A 20803-nucleotide genomic window follows, 5' to 3' on the forward strand; every position below is an offset into this window, starting at 1 on the left:
GCCCCCACGCTTGTCCCGCCCCTGGCTCCGCCCACAGCTCTGACACTGCACGTGGCCCCGCCCGCACATGGCCTTAGCTCGCGGCTCCCGGCGTTGCGGGACCCTTTGTTTAACGGAGAGCAGACGGCCGCGGCCGACTCTCGGTTAGAGAGTGACAAGAAAGCCAGCGGCAGAGCGACCGGCGGCTGCAGCCAGGGGCTGCCGGGGGAGTTTGCCAGAGGGAGGCCTGCGATGGTCCTGGGCCAGCTATGCTTCTGCCTCCTCCGCCTGTGCCTGCAGCCAGCCAGACGCCTCGCCATGGATGCCTCTGTCCAGATCCTGGTGTGGCTTTGCAGGGGCTGTGGCTTGCAGTTCCCACTCACTGATATCCAGGCTGGGGGGACCATCCAGTGTGAAAGGTGCCTGCTGGTGGAATCTCTCAGGTGGCAGGTGGGAGAGCTGCAGGCAGAGGTAGCCAGGCTGAGGAGTATCCGACTCCGTGAGCAGCTCCTGGATAGGATTCATGTGGAGACAGCTGAGGTAACTGTCCCAGTGCACAGGACAGTTGAAAAACCACTGGTGGTGGAGGAGGAGGAGATGGCTCAGGGTGGACGCTGGCAGCTGGTTACTTCTGGCAACAGGCAACGCTCCATCCCTGCTCCCAACCCTCCCACTGTGGTACTAGGAAACAAGGACTCACACTGTACAGCAGAGGAGAACCCTCGTACCCTCAAGGCTGGGAGGTCAGCTACCACTACTGAACGGAGGAAATGTGGAGTGGTGGTGGTCAGCGATTCTCTTCTGAGGGGTACAGATGCGCCCATCTGTTGCCCTGACATTTCATCTCAGGAGGCCTGCCAGGGGCCTGTATCCAAGACATGACGGAGGTGTTGTCGAGGATTATCTGGCCCTCTGATTACTACCCCATGCTACCCATCCACATGGGCACTAACGATACTGCAAGGTGTGACCCTCTGCAGCTCAAGAGTGACTTCAGGGCTCTGGGAGTACAGGTGAAGGAGTTTGGGGCGCAGGTGATATTCTCTTCAATCCTTCCTGTCAAAGGGGGCCCAGGCAGAGACAGGTGCATCCTGGAGATGAATGCCGGGCTGCGTACATGGTGTCGCCAGGAGGGCTTTGGCTTCCTCAACCACAGGATGTTATTCCAGGAAGGACTGCTAGGCAGAGGTGGCGTTCACCTTTTGAGGAGAGGGAAGACCCTATTTGAACACAGACTGGCTGACCTAGTGAAGAGGGCTTTAAAGTAGGTTTGACAGGCACAGGGGAGCAAAGCCCACGGGTAAGTGTAGAACATGGAGACCTGGGAGATGGGTCAGAAATGGGAGGGAGCATGTGCTATAATGGCAGAGTAAAAGGAGGGTCCGGGCAAAACTGGGAGGCAAGATCAAATCAATATCTTAGATGCCTATATACAAATGCAAGAAGGATGGGTAATAAGCAGGAAGAACTGGAAGTGCTAATAAATAAATACAACTATGACATTGGTGGCATCACAGAAACTTGGTGGGATAATACACGATTAGAATGTTGGTGTGGAAGGTTACAGTTTGCTCAGGAAGGATACACGGGGAAAAAGGGAGGAGGTGTTACATTTTTTATTAAAAATGTACACACTTAGACTGAAGTGGAGATGGACATAGGAAAGGGATGTGTTGAGAATCTCTCATCATCATCATCAATAACCATGGGCTCAGTGCCCGTTGGTGTCTGATGCCTCTCTCGCTATTTCTTTCCATCTTTCCCTATCCAATGCAGAGTGGCTTAGTTTCTGTAGGCTAGCTCCACACCAATCTACTACATCGTCTGTCCATTCTCTATGGGATCTGCCTCTCCTATTTGAATCATCCATTATGCCGAATACTAGGGTCTTCATTTTTCGTTCGTCATTCATTCTGCAAATATGTCCAAATAGTTGTAGCTTCCATTTTATAACCTTCTGCAGTAGGTTCTCTTTCGGCTGTATCTTCCTATATAATTCCTCATTGGTGACCTTCTGCATCCATCCTATTCTTAGAATCTTTCTATAACAACTCCTTTCGAACACCAATATTCTTCTTTTCGAATCTTTCGTTCTCACCCATGTCTCACATCCATACAACATGCTGCTGAATACACACGTTTTCAAGATGCCCAGCTTCGTTCTTAAGCTAATTGCTTTGCTTTTCCAGATCTTATCCATCGCCTTCAAACCTGCTCGTTTTCACTTTTCTAGTCGCTATTTCCTTCTTACAGTCTAGATCATACATTATGTTGCTCCCCAGATATGTGAACTTCTCTACATTTTCTAGTTTAATACCATCAACGCTGATCTTCCTTCCTATTTCCTTATCTCCAAATAGCATTGTTTTTGTTTTTATCCGTACCGCCTTCCTTCTTCATTTAACACCTACACTGTTTTCGCTAGCTTCTGCTCATCTTCCTCAATGATAACTCTATCATCCGCAAACCTCAAGTTGTTAATTCTTTTCCCATGCACAGATATCCCTTATACCTCTTCCTTGACCTTGTCCATCGCTCTCTCCAGATGTGCGATGAAGATACTTGGCGATATTGGATCTCCTTGTCTCATACCTCTACTTATTTTAAACCAACTCCCCGCATGTTCTCACTGCTGCCCCCGCATTTTCATTAATATCTTTCAACAACCATACCAGTCTGCTATCCACTCCATATGACTCCAACACCGCCCAAGTCACTTTCTGATCTATACTGTCAAATGCCTTTTGAAAATCAGTGAAGCAAGTGTATACGTTTTTGTTCTTTCGTTGAGGTTTCTCTGCTATCAGTCTTACTGCCAATATCTGCTGTATGGTACTTTTATCTTTTCTGAACCCTGCTTGCTCATCTGATATATGATGTTCTATCTGCGATCTTAATCTCTCAGTCAGTGTCATCATCAGCACCTTACCTAGATGACTCGTTAGGGCAATTGTTCTGTAGTTCTTGCACTCCAATGTACTTCCTTTCTTGGGTATTGTCACTAGCACAGTTCTTGTCCATTCCTTAGGTGCCTTCCTTTGTTTCCATGCTATATTACATAGTCGGTGTATTTCCTGAATCATGCTTTCTCTTCTGTATTTGATAATCTCTCCCATGATCTTATCATTTCCAGGGCTCTTCTTGTTCTTTAGTCGTTTCACTGCTTTTTCTACTTCCTCCTTCGAAATATCACTCTTGCTCTTGATGCTCGGTGAAGATATCTCTTTCAGTTTTTCAATCAGTCTCTCTGAGACACTCAGGTCCAACTGTGCTTTGTATAGTTCAGTGCAATATCTCGTCCATCACTACACAGTTTTCTCCCTGTTCATGAGCACTTCTTTGTTCTCATCTTTGATCACCATCTGCTTTTGTTGCCATTTCCTATTAATATTCCTAATTGTCTTATACACCTCCCTGGTCTTAACGTTCACCGTAATACCTCTCTATAGCCTCGCCATGTCTCTTCTTTTCTTAAACTGTGTCTTATATTTTCTTTTGAGTTTTATCTTGATGTTTGCGATCACTAGACTGTGGTCTGACTCTATATCCGCTCCTTGGAAAGTTTGGCACTGCTGTACTGATGTTATCCATCTTCTTCTTATCAAAATCATATCTATCATGTTCTTGGACTTCCCGTCATTCAACTGCCATGTCCACTTCCTACAGTCCTTTTGTTGGAATCTCGTGTTGCAGCTCGCCATCTCATGCTCTGTTGCAAACTCTAGCGGTTTCTCACCTCGTTCATTTCTTTCTCCGTATCCAAACCTTCCCCTCTGGGTTAGGCTAAAAGGGGTTAAAAAAAAAACCCAAGGGCGACGTCCTGCTAGGAGTCTACTAAAGGCCACCTACCCCGATGGAGACATGGATGAGGCTTTTTTTAAACAACAACTAACAAAATCATCCGGGGCCCAGGATTTCATGGTGAGGGGGGACTTCAACTATCCAGATATATGTTGGGAAACTAATACAGCAGGGCACAGACTGTCCAATAAGTTCTTGAACTGCACTGGAGACAACTTTTTATTTCAGAAGGTTGAAAAAGCTACCAGGGGTGAAGCTGCTGCAGCCCTTCGGGGGGTGACATGGGCGGTCCATAGGGAGGGGCCTGGGGGGAACACGGGGGTCCATAGGGAGGGGCCTGGGGGGGAACAAGGGAGGTTCATGGGGGGTGACACGGGTGGTCCATAGGGAGGGTCCCAGGGGGCAACAAGGGGGGTTCCTGGGGGGTGACACGGGCGGTCCATAGGGAGCGTCCCAAGGGGGTGACATGGGGGTCCATAGGGAGGGACCCGGGGTTGGGGGACACAGGGGTTCCTGAGGAGGACACGGCAGTCTATAGGGAGGGTCCCGGGGGGGGGAACAAGGGGGGTTCCGGGGGGGTGACATGGGGGTCCATAGGGAGGGGCCGGGGGGAACAAGGGGGGTTCCTGGGGGAGGACATGGGGGTCCATAGGGAGGGGGGTGAGGGGGTGACATGGGGGGTTACTGGGGGAGGACATGGAGGTCTATAGGGAGGGGCCCAGGGGGGAACAAGGGGGGGTTCCTGGGGGAGGACATGGGGGTCTATAGGGAGGGGGCTGGGGGGGACACAGGGGGAGGAGAGGGGAGGGCTGGGGAGGGGGCCACGGGGAGTTCCTGGGGGGACACGGGGGTCCATAGGGAGGGGGCCGGGGGGTACACAGGGGGTTCCTGGGGGGACTCGGGGGTCCATAGGGAGGGGGCCAGGGGGGACACGGGGGGTTCCTGGGGGGACACGGGGGTCCATAGGGAGGGGGCCAAGGGTACACGGGGGGTTCCTGGGGGGACACAGCGGGGCCATAGGGAGGGGGCTGGGGGGCACACGGGGAGTTCCTGGGGGGACACGGGGGTCCATAGGGAGGGGGCCGGGGGGGACACGGGGGATTCCTGGGGGGACATGGGGGTCCACAGGGAGGGTCCATAGGGGGAGGAGAGGGGAGGGCTGGGGAGGGGGCCGGGGGGGACACGGGAAGTTCCTGGGGGGACACAGGGGTCCATAGGGCCGGGGCCGGGGGGGATACGGGGGGTTCCTGGGGGAGGACACGGGGGTCCATAGGGAGGGGGCCGGGGGGTACACGGGGGGTTCCTGGGGGGACACAGGGGGTCCATAGGGAGGGGGCCGGGGGTACACGGGGGGTTCCTGGGGGGACACAGGGGGTCCATAGGGAGGGGGCCGGGGGGGATACGGGGGGTTCCTGGGGGAGGACACGGGGGACCATAGGGAGGGGGCCGGGGGGCACACGGGGGGTTCCTGAGGGGACACGGGGTCCATAGGGAGGGGGCCGAGGGTACACGGGGGGTTCCTGGGGGGACACGGGAGGGGGCCGAGGGTACACGGGGGGTTCCTGGGGGGACACGGGGGTCCATAGGGAGGCGGCCGGGGGGGACACGGGGAGTTCCTGGGCGGACACGGGGGTCCATAGGGAGGGGGCCGGGGGGGATACGGGGGGTTCCTGGGGGAGGACACGGGGGACCATAGGGAGGGGGCCGGGGGGCACACGGGGGGTTCCTGAGGGGACACGGGGGTCCATAGGGAGGGGGCCGAGGGTACACGGGGGGTTCCTGGGGGGACACGGGGGTCCATAGGGAGGCGGCCGGGGGGGACACGGGGAGTTCCTGGGCGGACACGGGGGTCCATAGGGAGGGGGCCGGGGGGGACACGGGGGGTTCCTGGGCGGACACGGGGGTCCATAGGGAGGGGGCCGGGGGGGACACGGGGAGTTCCTGGGCGGACACGGGGGTCCATAGGGAGGGGGCCGGGGGGGACACGGGGAGTTCCTGGGCGGACACGGGGGTCCATAGGGAGGGGGCCGGGGGGGACACGGGGAGTTCCTGGGCGGACACGGGGGTCCATAGGGAGGGGGCCGGGGGGGACACGGGGAGTTCCTGGGCGGACACGGGGGACCATAGGGAGGGGGCCGGGGGGCACACGGGGGGTTCCTGAGGGGACACGGGGGTCCATAGGGAGGGGGCCGAGGGTACACGGGGGGTTCCTGGGGGGACACGGGGGTCCATAGGGAGGCGGCCGGGGGGGACACGGGGAGTTCCTGGGCGGACACGGGGGTCCATAGGGAGGGGGCCGGGGGGGACACGGGGGGTTCCTGGGCGGACACGGGGGTCCATAGGGAGGGGGCCGGGGGGACACGGGGGGTTCCTGGGCGGACACGGGGGTCCATAGGGAGGGGGCCGGGGGGGACACGGGGAGTTCCTGGGCGGACACGGGGGTCCATAGGGAGGGGGCCGGGGGGGACACGGGGAGTTCCTGGGCGGACACGGGGGTCCATAGGGAGGGGGCCGGGGGGGACACGGGGAGTTCCTGGGCGGACACGGGGGTCCATAGGGAGGGGGCCGGGGGGGACACGGGGAGTTCCTGGGCGGACACGGGGGTCCATAGGGAGGGTCCATAGGGGGAGGGCTGGGGAGGGGGCCGGGGGGAACACGGGGGTCCGGACGGGGAGGGGGAGGGGCGGCCGGCGGCGCGCGCGGCGGCAGTGATGCTGATGGCGATCAGGGGCCGCGCGCCCCCGGCCGTTTCGCGTGCACGAGCAGCGCGCTCTGGCGCCGCCGCCGCCATCTTCCCTCCCGCCGTCTGTCCGTCCGGCCGGGCCCTTTGTGTGCGCAGCGCGGCGCGGCGCGGCCCGCAGCCGGTAAGCGGGGCTCGCCCGGGGGGTCCCGCCTCGGGGCGCTGCGGGGCGGGGGCGACGGGCCGCGCGGCCCCCGCCAGGTCCGTACCGCGCTCCGGGGCGCCCGCCCTGGTGCCGGGGGGACCGGCTGCGAGTGGGGCCGGGCGGGGCCGCTCCTGGGGCTCCACAGCGCGGGCCGGGCTCGGCGACCTCCGCAGGGCGGCCCCGTCCGTGTCCCCGGTGCGGGCAGGGGGTGCGGGCGCGGGGCGGCCCCGTCCGTGTCCCTGGTGCGGGCAGGGGGTGCGGGCGCGGGATGGTTCTGTCTGGGTCCCTGGTGTGGGCAGGGGGTGCGGGCGCGGGATGGTTCTGTCTGTGTCCCTGGTGCGGGCAGGGGGTGCGGGCGCGGGATGGTTCTGTCTGTGTCCCTGGTGCGGGCAGGGGGTGCGGGCGCGGGATGGTTCTGTCTGTGTCCCTGGTGTGTGCAGGGGGTGCGGGCGCGGGATGGTTCTGTCTGTGTCCCTGGTGCGGGCAGGGGGTGCGGGCGCGGGATGGTTCTGTCTGTGTCCCTGGTGCGGGCAGGGGGTGCGGGCGCGGGATGGTTCTGTCTGTGTCCCTGGTGCGGGCAGGGGGTGCGGGCGCGGGATGGTTCTGTCTGTGTCCCTGGTGCGGGCAGGGGGTGCGGGCGCGGGATGGTTCTGTCTGTGTCCCTGGTGCGGGCAGGGGGTGCGGGATGGTTCTGTCTGGGTCCCCGGTGTGGGCAGGGGGTGCGGGCGCGGGATGGTTCTGTCTGTGTCCCTGGTGTGGGCAGGGGGTGCGGGCGCGGGATGGTTCTGTCTGTCCCTGGTGTGGGCAGAGGGTGCGGGCGCGGGATGGTTCTGTCTGTGTCCCTGGTGTGGGCAGGGGGTGCGGGCGCGGGATGGTTCTGTCTGTCCCTGGTGCGGGCAGGGGGTGCGTTGTGCGGAATGGTTCTGTCTGTGTCCCCGGTGCGGGCAGGGTGTGCGGGCGCGGGATGGTTCTGTCTGGGTCCCCGGTGTGGGCAGGGGGTGCGGGCGCGGGATGGTTCTCTCTGTGTCCCCGGTGCGGGCAGGGTGTGCGGGCGCGGGATGGTTCTGTCTGGGTCCCCGGTGTGGGCAGGGGGTGCGGGCGCGGGATGGTTCTCTCTGTGTCACTGGTGCGGGCAGGGGGTGCGGGCGCGGGATGGTTCTGTCTGTGTCCCTGGTGTGTGCAGGGGGTGCGGGCGCGGGATGGTTCTGTCTGTGTCCCTGGTGCGGGCAGGGGGTGCGGGCGCGGGATGGTTCTGTCTGTGTCCCTGGTGCGGGCAGGGGGTGCGGGCGCGGGATGGTTCTGTCTGTGTCCCTGGTGCGGGCAGGGGGTGCGGGCGCGGGATGGTTCTGTCTGTGTCCCTGGTGCGGGCAGGGGGTGCGGGCGCGGGATGGTTCTGTCTGTGTCCCTGGTGCGGGCAGGGGGTGCGGGATGGTTCTGTCTGGGTCCCCGGTGTGGGCAGGGGGTGCGGGCGCGGGATGGTTCTGTCTGTGTCCCTGGTGTGGGCAGGGGGTGCGGGCGCGGGATGGTTCTGTCTGTCCCTGGTGTGGGCAGAGGGTGCGGGCGCGGGATGGTTCTGTCTGTGTCCCTGGTGTGGGCAGGGGGTGCGGGCGCGGGATGGTTCTGTCTGTCCCTGGTGCGGGCAGGGGGTGCGTTGTGCGGAATGGTTCTGTCTGTGTCCCCGGTGCGGGCAGGGTGTGCGGGCGCGGGATGGTTCTGTCTGGGTCCCCGGTGTGGGCAGGGGGTGCGGGCGCGGGATGGTTCTCTCTGTGTCCCCGGTGCGGGCAGGGTGTGCGGGCGCGGGATGGTTCTGTCTGGGTCCCCGGTGTGGGCAGGGGGTGCGGGCGCGGGATGGTTCTCTCTGTGTCACTGGTGCGGGCAGGGGGTGCGGGCGCGGGATGGTTCTGTCTGTGTCCCTGGTGCGGGCAGGGGGTGCGGGCACGGGATGGTTCTGTCTGGGTCCCTGGTGTGGGCAGGGGGTGCGGGCACGGGATGGTTCTGTCTGGGTCCCCGGTGTGGGCAGGGGGTGCGGGCGCGGGATGGTTCTGTCTGGGTCCCCGGTGCGGGCAGGGGGTGCGGGCGCGGGATGGTTCTCTCTGTGTCCCCGGTGTGGAGGGGGTGCGCTGTGCGGGATGGTTGTCTGTGTCCCCGGTGTGGGCAGGGGATGCGGTCATGGGATGGTTCTTTCTGTGTCCCTGGTGTGTGCAGGGGGTGCGGGCGTGGGATGGTTCTGTCTGGGTCCCCGGTGCGGGCAGGGGGTGCGGGCGCGGGATGGTTCTCTCTGTGTCCCCGGTGTGGGCAGGGGGTGCGCTGTGCGGGATGGTTTTCTGTGTCCCCGGTGTGGGCAGGGGGTGCGGTCATGGGATGGTTCTTTCTGTGTCCCTGGTGTGTGCAGGGGGTGCGGGCGTGGGATGGTTCTGTCTGGGTCCCCGGTGCGGGCAGGGGGTGCGGGCGCGGGATGGTTCTCTCTGTGTCCCTGGTGCGGGCAGGGTGTGCAGGCGCGGGATGGTTCTGTGTGTGTCCCTGGTGCGGGCAGGGTGTGCAGGCGCGGGATGGTTCTGTGTGTGTCCCTGGTGCGGGCAGGGTGTGCAGGCGCGGGATGGTTCTGTCTGGGTCCCCGGTGTGGGCAGGGTGTGCAGGCGCGGGATGGTTCTGTCTGGGTCCCCGGTGTGGGCAGGGGGTGCAGGCGCGGGATGGTTCTCTCTGTGTCCCTGGTGTGGGCAGGGGGTGCGGGCGCGGGATGGTTCTGTCTGTGTCCCTGGTGTGGGCAGGGGGTGCGGGCGCTGAATGGTTCTGTCTGTGTCCCTGGTGCGGGCAGGGGGTGCGCTGTGCGGGATGGTTCTGTCTGTGTCCCCGGTGTGGGCAGGGGGTGCGGGCGCGGGATGGTTCTGTCTGGGTCCCTGGTGCGGGCAGGGGGTGCGGGCGCGGGATGGTTCTGTCTGTGTCCCTGGTGTGTGCAGGGGGTGCGGGCGCGGGATGGTTCTGTCTGTGTCCCTGGTGTGTGCAGGGGGTGCGGGCGCGGGATGGTTCTGTCTGTGTCCCTGGTGTGTGCAGGGTGTGCGGGCGCGGGATGGTTCTCTCTGGGTCCCCGGTGTGGGCAGGGGGTGCGGGCGCGGGATGGTTCTGTCAGTGTCCCCGGTGCGGGCAGGGGGTGCGGGCACGGGATGGTTCTGTCTGGGTCCCTGGTGCGGGCAGGGGGTGCGGGCGCGGGATGGTTCTGTCAGTGTCCCCGGTGCGGGCAGGGGGTGCGGCCGCGGGATGGTTCTGTCTGTGTCCCGGGTGTGGGCAGGGGGTGCGGGCGCGGGATGGTTCTGTCAGTGTCCCCGGTGCGGGCAGGGGGTGCGGGCGCGGGATGGTTCTGTCTGTGTCCCGGGTGTGGGCAGGGGGTGCATGGCGCGGGATGGTTCTGTCTGGGTCCCTGGTGTGGGCAGGGGTGCACGGCGCGGGATGGTTCTGTCTGGGTCCAGGAGTGGGGGAGTTGCATGGCACTGGGACTGTTCTGTGTCCTACTCCCTGGAAAATTGTGAGGCGCTGGGACGGTGATGGGCTGCTTCCCAGCAGGTCGCTGTGGGTGGGGATTGGTGCTTCTCCTGGGGAGCAGGGGCAGGTTTGCTGGGCCTCCCTGGGCTGTGGGTGTGGGGTGGGCGGGGATTGTTGCCTGAAGTCAGTCAGTGAGCTGGTAGGATGGCTTCCAGCACTGTTAGGCTGAGCCCTGCACACACAGGCGTTGATCTTCATTCTGGTATTACTTGGAAGGCCAGATCCAGAGCCTCGTCACCTGTGTGCGTTTGGCCAGGGACTTTGAGGGGTTCACTGGGTTTGTATGATAGTTCTTCTTCTCCTCAGGTGAGCCCTCTGCCGAGGGAAGGGCTCCTCTGCTCCAGGGCCCGGAAAACATGTCCCGTCGGAAACAGACCACTCCTAATAAAGTTCACTGTGAGTATTGTGCCCCACGCGCTGATGGCATCGTGCCCAGTCACGTTTCCTGGGAATTGAAGGTGGGGAGAGAGGCAGAGATTGGGTGCAGGGACGTGGAGTTGGAACGGTCACAGGGGGTAACTGCATTCTGCGAGAGTGCGGTGTGAGGACGCTGACATGGCAGGGCAAGGCTGTATGGACAGGGGCCTGGGAGTAGAGGTGTTTTGTTCAGGGGATGCAAGCCACACTTGGTTGTCTCCTGGTCACAGAAGAAAATGTCGTAAGAAACATGGTGATTGGGTTTTGGACTTGTTTGGTGATTTTGGCTTTGTGCTCAGAGCACATGGCTGGGTACGAGGACCTTCTGGGTCTGATCCTTGCTCTGCCACAGACTCGTGGGGGAGGTGTCTGTGGACAGGTCACTCCAGCCATGTCCTCCCCCCCACCCCCCCAGCCAGGCAATGCAGTTGTAATGGCCTAACCTCCTAAGTATGTTAGGTCGTGGAAGAGCTTCCTGTTGACTTAGCTATCCCCTCTCGGCGAGATGGGTTCCCTACGCCAATGGGAGAAGCTCCTCTGCTGGGTTAGCACAGAAGTGTCTTCACTAAAGTGGCACAGCACCGCCACTGTGGTGTGTGATGACAAAGCCTTCGTCTCGCTGTGCCTCAGATTTTGTCCCTGCAGTAACGATGATAAGATGGGCTGGGTAGTTAAACTGGCTCCTGCTCATATAAATAGGCAGACATGTAGTGAAACATCCACGGAGCTAGAAGACGGAGTTACAAGCTTTGGGTGTCCAAAGGGGCATTGCACAAGCCCAGCATTTTGTTTGTGTGACTGCATCAGAGGGAAGTGGAGATGCATTGCCAGCCTCCACCCAGAAGGATGTGGAGGCTTATGCACCCAGGGGCTTGGCTTGAGCCCATTGACCCGTGTCTCTCTAGAAGAACTGCAAAGGTGGTGGAGTAAGACACGGCGAAGTCCTTGCTCAGTTTGGAGTGATTGCTAGGAGTGCAGGACTGAGAGAATGCTGCAGCTAGAACAGCTTTACCAAATGCCCCATTGGCTGATGCTGCCACTCTGCATGCCTTTGCATGTGTGTCTGCTGCCCTCATGTCAGGATGAGGTGGCAGAAATCTACATGTGCTGCTCTCCGCACAGCCAGCGGGTGGTTTGAGGATCTGAGACTGTCCTGTAGAAACACCCAGGGTCCAAGAGAAGCATGGGAGTGGGAGAAGGCTTTGCGGGTGGCATTGCCAAGGTGCTAGCGGTGACTTTTAGCAGCTGCTTGTGACTTGTGCTCTCTGATGCCTATTCCTCTGTTTAACTTTAGACAAGGCACAAGACTTGTCACCTAGTGCTTTAATTCTTGGGCCTTTTTTTCACCAGAGAAATTTGGGATGTAAACCACTGCTCCTATCATGCCTGTAACACACCTCATGGCCATACACCCAGTATGCAGGCATTACAGCCATCATGTGGATTAGATTTGCTTTGAGCACATGTCAAGGAGGATCATAACAGCTCCCCACGATACAAATAGACTTCCCCCTCCCGTCCCGCAAGGCTTGTTTGGTGTATTTTGCTGCACTCCACTGCACAGGGGTGAAGTTATTCAGAAGCTAACAATTTGTATGTCTGTGTACCATGGCACGCGCTGCAGTTCAGTTGTGCACTATTTTCACGGTGAACAAGATCTTCTATTTCTGCAACATCTGATTTTTTTTTTTTTTTTCATCGGCGTGTCTGAGGAGACCGTTGTATGAACATGCTACCAGCTGGTGTGCAGCTAACATACAGGCTCTGGCATCCTTCTAAGGAGAGGCACTCTGAAACCGGTTGAACTTCACACACAATACATTAATGTATGGCCTGGTATCTGAGCAGCTGTTTGGTCTTGGCATCAGCGGGAGAAGGAAGTGGTGCTACGCAAAGGAAAAGGGACTGAAAGTCCTATACAATATGGCTCAGGACAATAATAATCTCTGCAGCTCAGGATAGAAAACTGACCCTTTTACTGGGAACAGCACTGAACTTTTGGGACTCGTCAGTCCCCCAGCATCTGGAGAGCCTGGGAGTGCCATGCAGAACATTTGTGATGGACCAGGAGAATGTGGGCTCCAAGAAGTGGGGAGAACTGGCAATGTGAGGCCTCGGGAAGAGCGACAACAGGCGTATTACTGGGTTCTCGTCTGGGGCCGGCGGTGGTTTGGAGGAGGAATTCAGACCCACAGGTATGCAGCTTTTTATTGTGCTGGGGCTGCTTGTGCTTGTTGGGACTGGAGGAGAGTGTTCTGTAATGCTATGAGTGCCACCAGTCATGATTTGTTATCTGTCCATTTACAGTTTCACAAGAGATCAGAAATGTTCCCTCCTTCCCCTCTCCATTAATCCGTATCTTCTCACTAGGCTGCACTCAGACACGTGGCAGCTGCAAGTCCCTCCCTTGCCTGCCTGCTTCAGTCCCCCGTTGTTCCCCAAGTGTGGCACTCCCTCCTTAACCCTGGTCTGTTCTTCCCAGTTAGCACAGACACGCTTAGTTGCGTGACTGCACTCATGGGTAGAACAGCAGGGGAAAGACTTCACAGAGCACAGAAACGACAGCCAGAGTGAGACTTAGTAGTTGGAACTGTGGCTATTGTATTTACATTTCATTGTACTGCTGCCCCTTCTGAAGGACTACAGCAGTAGATTTCATACATGTTTCTTAACATCATTCTGTTCTGCCCTTTCATGTGTGAAAAACAGTCCTACCTTGCAGAGTGATACAAAACTAATACAGGTAATGATATTAGGGCACCGAAGGCACACTGCCTGTCCCTTGCTGATTTGGGCTAGACAGCGTAATCCAGTGGAGATACCATGGTGGTTCAGTTTTGTATTTATTTTTTCTCCCCGTCTTTAGGATTTATATCTGAGAACCCTTCCCAGCCATCCCTGCGGTCAAGCTGTGTGGTAGGCATTAGCTGCCCCCGGTGCTTGCCCTCCCTGTATTCACATACAAGTTTACCCTTCTCATCCATGCCAAAACCTCTGCTACAGATCTCAGTCTTTCCTGCTGCTGTCATGTGGTGTTTTTCTTTTTGTTCCCAAGATCCTTTGGAAAATGATTGATTTGATTGATTTTTTTTTTTTTTGAGTTTCTGCAATGAGTAATCCGCTAGCTGAATTCCAATGTCCACTTCCTGGCCCCAGTGTCTTGTCTCATTATTCCATTAATCCCCGATTAATCCACAGTCAGTCTTGTGACATTATAACATTAACCCCACGTCGATATTTTAATAAGTAGTATGAATTTTGTTGTATCTTTAGTATGTTTGGGTGGAGAAAGCTTATTGCAGGAAAGGATTCCAAACTTGAGTATTAATTGTTACTTGTCTCCAGTGCCTTGATACTGGGGGGGCTAGGTGGGCTTTTGCTGTGGCTATTTATTTCCCTTTGTCTCTCTCCCCCTCACCCCCACCATGTCCTTACAGCTGTGTGGACCCTGCCAGAACAGGGATGGTCCCGTGCATTAGTTCCCCAGTGAGCGACTGAGGTCCGGGGAAAGGAAACATGGAGAAGATCTGTGTGAAGAGGAACTCTGGTTCCTCCCTGAACTCGTACAAGTATTTAAACAGAGTCACATCCAGAACTCATGCAGGCTGAATGGGATGGGATTTACATAGGGCTCAGGAAAACCACCTGCCATGTTGATACCATCTGGCTTCATCAGCCATGCCTTCCCCTCCTGCTCAGCGCTACAGGGCAGCCGTGTACCAGCGCAGCCATTCTTCAGCAGTGAAAAGGAGAACTGGAGGCCCAAAGGGAAGCACTGTCGGTCGGTTCTGGTGTAACTCTGGTGACTTGTTTTGGTATTGTAGCAGACCTGCAGCCTTGTTTCTATTTAATAAAGACTCTCTGATTTCTGATATCAAGCATGCTGTCTTTTATCTCCCTCCCCGCAAGCCACTCCTCCCATGCCCCTTTGCCAAAGGGGTGCAACGGGGTAGCAGGAGTTACATGAACACAGGCAACGAGAGGAAAATCCCACATCACCACTCAGTCCCTTGATTGGGGTGTCTGGTCCAATACCCCAGCATGCACTTCTCCACCAGTCCCTTAGAGGCTCGGTCAATGTAACAGGGAAGGAGCTTGATGAGGGGTCTGTAAAAGCAGCCTATTATTGAACTCCCTCTTTCCAGTGCTACAGAGGCACCTAGGGTATGCATGCTCCTAGACTGTGTGGTGTGGGCCAAATGCTCCCTCCGGGTGCTGAAATTCTGCATGCTTTGCTGGTTGTCTCAGGTCTCTTGTACCTTGGCTCTTCCAGTCTGAGGCTGAAAGCCAGGCGCAAAAGGCCAGCAGCAGCACTCTGTCCCCGGTAGTCATTCTCTAGCACTATATGGAATCATCCTGCAGGGGAGGGGGTGTGATGGAATTGCTGCTTTCAGACACAGGCCTCTCCACAGTACCCTTTGCTACCTTGCCTCGTGCACCTGGTGACTTGCTTTCCAAAAGCTCCAGAAACCTTCCTTGCTGAGCATGCCGCCTCAGTCCGTTTCTGATGAGGGACGTATGCTGGTGGCCATCCCAGTGAAATTTTCTAACTATGGAGGCACCAATTGTAGCTTCAGATTTAAAGCAAGCTTTGCACTTAAATCAGGGATTTAATTTCTTAGTTATATTCAGTGCATCTTTTCCACAATTAGCATTTACTCTGAGTCGTTACTGCATTTCCTGAGAATTTACAAATAAAGCCGATGATCGGTTGAGTGCAAATAGATTTTAAAATTAGTCCCTTCAGAAATATAAAACCTCATGTCAAGCTTTCGTTCGTCCCGAAGAGTCCCAGCTCAAAGTCTGTACGAGACTGGCATAGAAGGTGGAGCATGGTCTTGGTGCAATGGGCAGTTTTTGTGTGGGATTAATGTCCGCTGTCCAGCGAGGTGGGTGAATGAAAGAAGCATGGCTGCCACCTCCTGTTCTGTTCTCAGTAGGACTAAGGCCACAGGAGCCCTTCAATTAAGATACAGTTCTCAAAATGGCCAGTGTGTTCCCTTGTTCTCCTTGAGGCTGTCCTTAGTATGGACGACTGTGGCTGTGTAGCATTTTCATGGGGAGTCGCTATTTTTCTGGAGGTCAGTTGGCTTCACTTCCACTGGGAACAAAAAATGGCAGTGATCATCTTTGCTGAGAGCAGCTGGTGTCCTCAGTCTTATTGCAAACAGGCCATTTCGAAAGAGGGAATTGTGTGTGAGTTGCTCTGCAGGAGAATTTTTCAGGTCTGAAGATAGTGGCAAAGAATGGCAGTGTTAAATATTTGTTTTCCAAAGCTGTGAGCAGCTCTGCTCAGCTGGAGGCTGGGAGGAAGAAGTGATGGAGGTAGTGGAACACAGGTGTTGGAGGGAGGGGTGTGCAGGAAGGTGAATTTTGTTGTGTGGGCAGGGGAACGTAAGAAACCAGAGGGAGAGGAACACTAGAGTGTGCAGGTCAGCTACTATGTGCTGCTGCGCAGCAGCTGGAAAATCGGCGTAACTGGTCAGTACGCGCCAGCTGCCTTGCACTGCTCCAAAGTGGCAGAAAGCAGCCAGAGCACACCCAGAAGTCTGGCCTAGTAGGTTAATTTTTAAAATAAAAAGTACAACTTCAAACTTTAGAAATACCCCATGGTATCATTTTTGTGAATTTGGGACATTTTAATAATTGAATAAGGAAGTTCACAGACAAAAGCTAGATTAAAATGGTACTAAGGTCTCGTGTTAAGGCTCAAGTCAGTAATTTAGGGTAGAGTACCTACACAGGAATGGTGTAATTGCTCAAAAATCAAGCAGTATAAATTCAACAGATGGGCAAACTTATTGAGCCATGGAAATGCGTAAGTAAGGTGCCTGAATAACCTTACCTCAGCCCCGTAGTGAGACCATGCAGGGGGATAAACAAGAGAAAATGCCATGTGTCTTGACCAAGCCATCCATTTAATCCACTGGTTCTCAACCAGAGTTTTTTCCAGGAGATTATCAATGCGCCTAGATGCTTGCCTAGTTGTATGACTGGCTACAGAAAAAGCAGTAGCAAAGTCAGTTCAAACTAAAATTTCATACAGTGACTTGTTCATCCTGCTCTATATACAGAAATATAATATTTATATTCCAACCCATTTATTTTATCATTACAAGATAAAAATGGGAAAGTAAGCAATTATTCAGTAATGGCATGCTGACACCTTTATATTTTTATGTCTGATTTTTGTAAGCAAGTGGGTTTTAAGTGAGGTGTAACTGGGGAGTACACCACACAAATCCAGCTATTGAAAGGGGTACAACAGTTTGGATCGGTTGAGAGCTGTTTGTTTAATCTCACCTGTGATCTCAAGCACTAAAAGGAATTTATCAGTATGGTCTGCTTATTGCATGGTAAAGTTGTGTCTTTAGCGTGCTTGTGAGGCCTTACCATGGTTGGAGTTCTTTATATGTATCCCTAACTCTGAATGTCTGAGTCTATAGCACCTGGTTGGGGGCTAATTACAACCTTATTGGGCCATCTGTTGCCCTACATTACTGATACACAATCTCAACGTTAACTCTGTTCTTGTCAGGTAATCAGGGTGAATATAAATCAATCTTTTATTTTAAAAAAATTAAAATCAGACTGCTTTGTTAGATTTTGCATTTAAATAGTTTTTATTTTAAAATAATCTTACTTGAATTGAAGCCTAAGATTACCATAACCTACTTAAATTATTTAAATCACATAAAAACGTTCAGGCAGTATCTGTTTGCCACCATTAAGGAAAGTCACCACTCAGCTGGTAGGAGTTGCTAGCTACGTATGTGGAACCAGAGTCCATTGAAATGCTAAACTAGCTTTTGACAGCAGCAGCCTCTTGTGCAGGTGCAGGGAGAGTATTTTCTTCATTTCAGTTTGTTGAGCTAATTCAGGTCAATGACTGGTTACCTCAAAGCTGGGAGTCATCTGGGAGTTGACCTAGCAGTACATTTTGTTTTCCCGTCCAGCTGAAGATTAAAAATGAGGTGTGAGCAGGTGAGAGCTGCTGGTTCTGAAATCTTGAAGGCCGGAGGCCCAAACCTTCCAGGCATTTAGGCACCTGCTCCCGTGAGTGTTGTGCCAGGGAGGGATTCACACAGGACAGAGGGGTGTGATACTCAGTTTCATGCTGCACAGGACGCAGGCTGCAAGCTGCAGAGATGTGCTAGGGCCAGGGGCTCCATCTATACAAAGCATAGAGCGAGGAAAGCCTAAGAACGGGAGCCACAGAAGTCGGCATGCCAGGCGGAGGGCTGCCTAAGAGAGCCAAAGGGAGATGTGCCATGGGTAGGGGCTTAAGCACACACCCTCTTTGGAGGGAGGTGCCTTGACTGACCCAGCGATTCCCGAACAGACCCCTGCAGCCAGGAAGCCTAGGTGCTGAAGTGGTTTTTTTCAGGAGTGAGCTACGCACCTGTCTCACCCACGGGAAATGGAGGCTGTTGGACGAGAAACCGTAAAGGAATGATGGGAGCAGGGGACTGTGTCCCAGTTAGTCCTGTGCTAAGCAGGCACGAGGGTGCAGAGCTGCCAGAATATTCTTGCTTGAGGCTGAGTGAGGGGGGCGGGCGGGGCCTGTGTCTGGGAGCAGCTTGGTGCTCTGACTGGGAGAACACACCGAGAGTGCTATGGAAACACAAGTCTGACTGTCCTGCCTTTGTGGCTTCCAGGGGAGCAAGTCTTGGCAGGGCTGGAGGAGCAAGCCCGCCAGGCCATGATGAAAAAGGACTTTCCTGGAGCCTTTGGAGGCCAACGGCCAACAATTCACCAGCTGCAGGATCAGGACTCCAGCAGCAGTGAGTTCGGCACCTTCTGGTAATGACTTGGGAATGGATGGAGGAGACTGTGTGGTGGGTGGGAGGGTGAAGAACGTGGTGCGTACGCTTGGATGACATTTCTGTCACTATTGCCTGCTTTAGCAGTTGGAGTTAAGATGCTGCTCTGGGATTTGTTTGTGTTCCAGGTGAGAGCGATGGGGAGGAAGAGGAGACCACGCAGGATGAAGTCTCTTCTCACACTTCAGAGGAGGATGGCACCATGATGAAAGTGAAAAAGGAACTGGAACCTGCAGAGCCGCCTGTAGCTGGAACCCAACGGATTGGGGAAAGTGAGGCAAGCAGTTCACTCCTTTGCAGTACCTTGGGTGCCTCCCCAGCATGGAGGTGCTTGGCCCCCTAGTCAGGTTGGGCTCCATTTTCCTCATGAGGAGTGGTGTTACGCACTGTGCCATCTCCAGACAGCAGCCCAGGCACGTATGGTTCTACGTCGGGGGAGCTTTTGGATTGCCAGGAGCAGCCATGGTGGGTGAGGGGTAAAAGCTGAGCTCCAGCTGATCCTCTGCCCAGAGATGGCATTCAGTGGAGTCCTTCCCTGCCCCCAGCCCCATGCTCCTGTCTCTCATCCACTTACATCCCCCTTCCTCTGGGCTGTTAATTGCTGCCCTGGCCCACACAATGCAGCTCTAGCTGTGTCATTCCAGAACATTAGAGAGAGAGGGTGCATGAGGCTACTATCTCACTCCCTGCTGACCTGGGGTCTGGTCCGTGGGAAATACTCTCCACACCTCCTCTGTGCGAACAGGAGGGAAATGCTGGCCCCACGTAGAGCCGAGGAGAAATCCTCAGCCTCCATGGCACTTGTGGGTTATAGAAGCTCTGCATGGGGTGGACTTTTCTGTTTGGCAAGAGGGGCTGGGCATAGTCCCCCACCTCCAAGGCCCAGCAGAAATTGGCAAGTTGGAACTGCAGCTGGCAAGGGGTGTGAAGTGTAACAAGACAGGTTTCTACAGGCATGCTAACAATAAACGGGTTATCAGAGAAGGTGTGGGGCTGTTACTGGATGAGGGAGGGAACCTACTGACAGATGATGTACGAAAAGCTGAAGTACTTAATGCTTTTTTGCCTCAGTCTTTACGGAGGAAGTCAACTTCCATACGACGGTCCTAGACAATGCTGTACGGGAAGGTGGAGGGCAGCCACCTATGGGGAAGGAACAAGTTCTGAGCTATCTAGAAAAACTAGATGTGCACAAGTCCATGGGCCTGGATTTAATGCACCCCAGGGTACTGAGGGAATTGGCAGAGGTCATTGCTGAACCTTTGGCCATTATCTTTGAAGACTCTTGGAGATCGGGGGAGATACCAGATGACTGGAAAAAGGCAAACATAGTGCCCATCTGTAAAAGAGGAAAGGAGGATAATCCAGGGAACTATAGACCGGTCAGCCTTACCTCAATCCCTGGGAAAATAATGGAGAGGATCCTCAAGGAATCTATTTTGGAGCACTTGGCTACTTTTGATCATATCCTCTCTTCCAACATGGATTCACCAGGGGCAAGTCCTGCCTGACCAATCTGATTAGCTTCTGTGACGAGGTAACAGGCTCTGTGGATATGGGGAAGTCAGTGGATGTGATATATCTTGACTTCAGCAAAGCTTTTGATACAGTCTCCCACAACATTCTAGTCCATAAGTTAAGGAAATATGGATTGGATCCCTGCACTATAAGATGGATAGAAAGCTGGCTTGATGGTCAGGCCCAACAGGTAGTGGTCAGTGGCTCAATATCTGGATGGCGGTCAGTTTCAAGCAGAGTGCCGCAAGGCTTGTTTTTGGGGCTGGTTTTATTCAGCATCTTTATTAATAATGTCCTGGATGAGGGACTGGATTGCACCCTCAGCAAGTTTGCGGATGACACAAAACTAGGGGGAGAGGTAGATTTGTTGGAGGGTCGAGAGAGAATCCAGAGTGACTTGGATAAATTGGAGGACTGGGCCAAAAGAAATCTGATGCGGTTCAACAAGGAGAAGTTTAGAGTCCTGCACCTGGGGCGGAAGAATCCCAAGCATTGTTATAGGCTGGGAACCGACTGGCTCAGCAGCAGTAAGATGGAAAGAGACCTAGGGGTTATGGTGGATGAAAGACTGGATATGAGTAAACAGTGTGCCCTTGTAGCCAAGAAGGCTAACGGCATACTAGGGTGCATTCGGAGGAGCATGTCAAGCAGATCTAGAGAAGTAGTTATTCCCTTGTGTTTGGCACTGATGAGGCCACATCTGGTATATTGTGTCCAGTTCTGGACACCCCCCCGCCCCCAAGTAGTAAAAGGATGTTGATTTGTTGTAGGAGGTTCAGAGGAGGGCAACAAAAATGATTAAGGGGCTGGAGCACAAGACCTATGAGGATAGGCTGAGGGATT

The 20803-nt window shown here is 55.6% G+C and overlaps 1 protein-coding gene across 11 annotated transcripts in view; it reads left to right on the forward strand.

Annotated features, from left to right (window-relative positions):
* Nucleotides 1-6550: 6550 nt before the first annotated feature.
* The window catches only part of ZNF821 (zinc finger protein 821), a 39067-nt gene continuing 24814 nt past the window's right edge, over nucleotides 6551-20803 (forward strand). For 5 of the 11 annotated variants that reach the window (XM_075009238.1, XM_075009239.1, XM_075009240.1 and 2 more), the window contains exons 1-4: nucleotides 6551-6644; nucleotides 10509-10598; nucleotides 18278-18403; nucleotides 18571-18719. In XM_075009238.1, the coding sequence (XP_074865339.1) occupies nucleotides 10559-10598; nucleotides 18278-18403; nucleotides 18571-18719 (315 nt within the window). In that variant the 5' untranslated portion in view covers nucleotides 6551-6644; nucleotides 10509-10558. Of the gene's footprint in view, nucleotides 6645-10508; nucleotides 10599-11969; nucleotides 12815-13485; nucleotides 13536-14056; nucleotides 14492-18277; nucleotides 18423-18570; nucleotides 18720-18753; nucleotides 18856-20803 lie in introns of those variants that run through there. The other 6 variants (XR_012647563.1, XR_012647561.1, XR_012647562.1 and 3 more) reach the window with 6 other exon arrangements.

Source organism: Carettochelys insculpta, chromosome 14, assembly GCF_033958435.1.
Source record: "Carettochelys insculpta isolate YL-2023 chromosome 14, ASM3395843v1, whole genome shotgun sequence".
Classification (NCBI taxonomy): Eukaryota; Metazoa; Chordata; order Testudines; family Carettochelyidae; genus Carettochelys; species Carettochelys insculpta.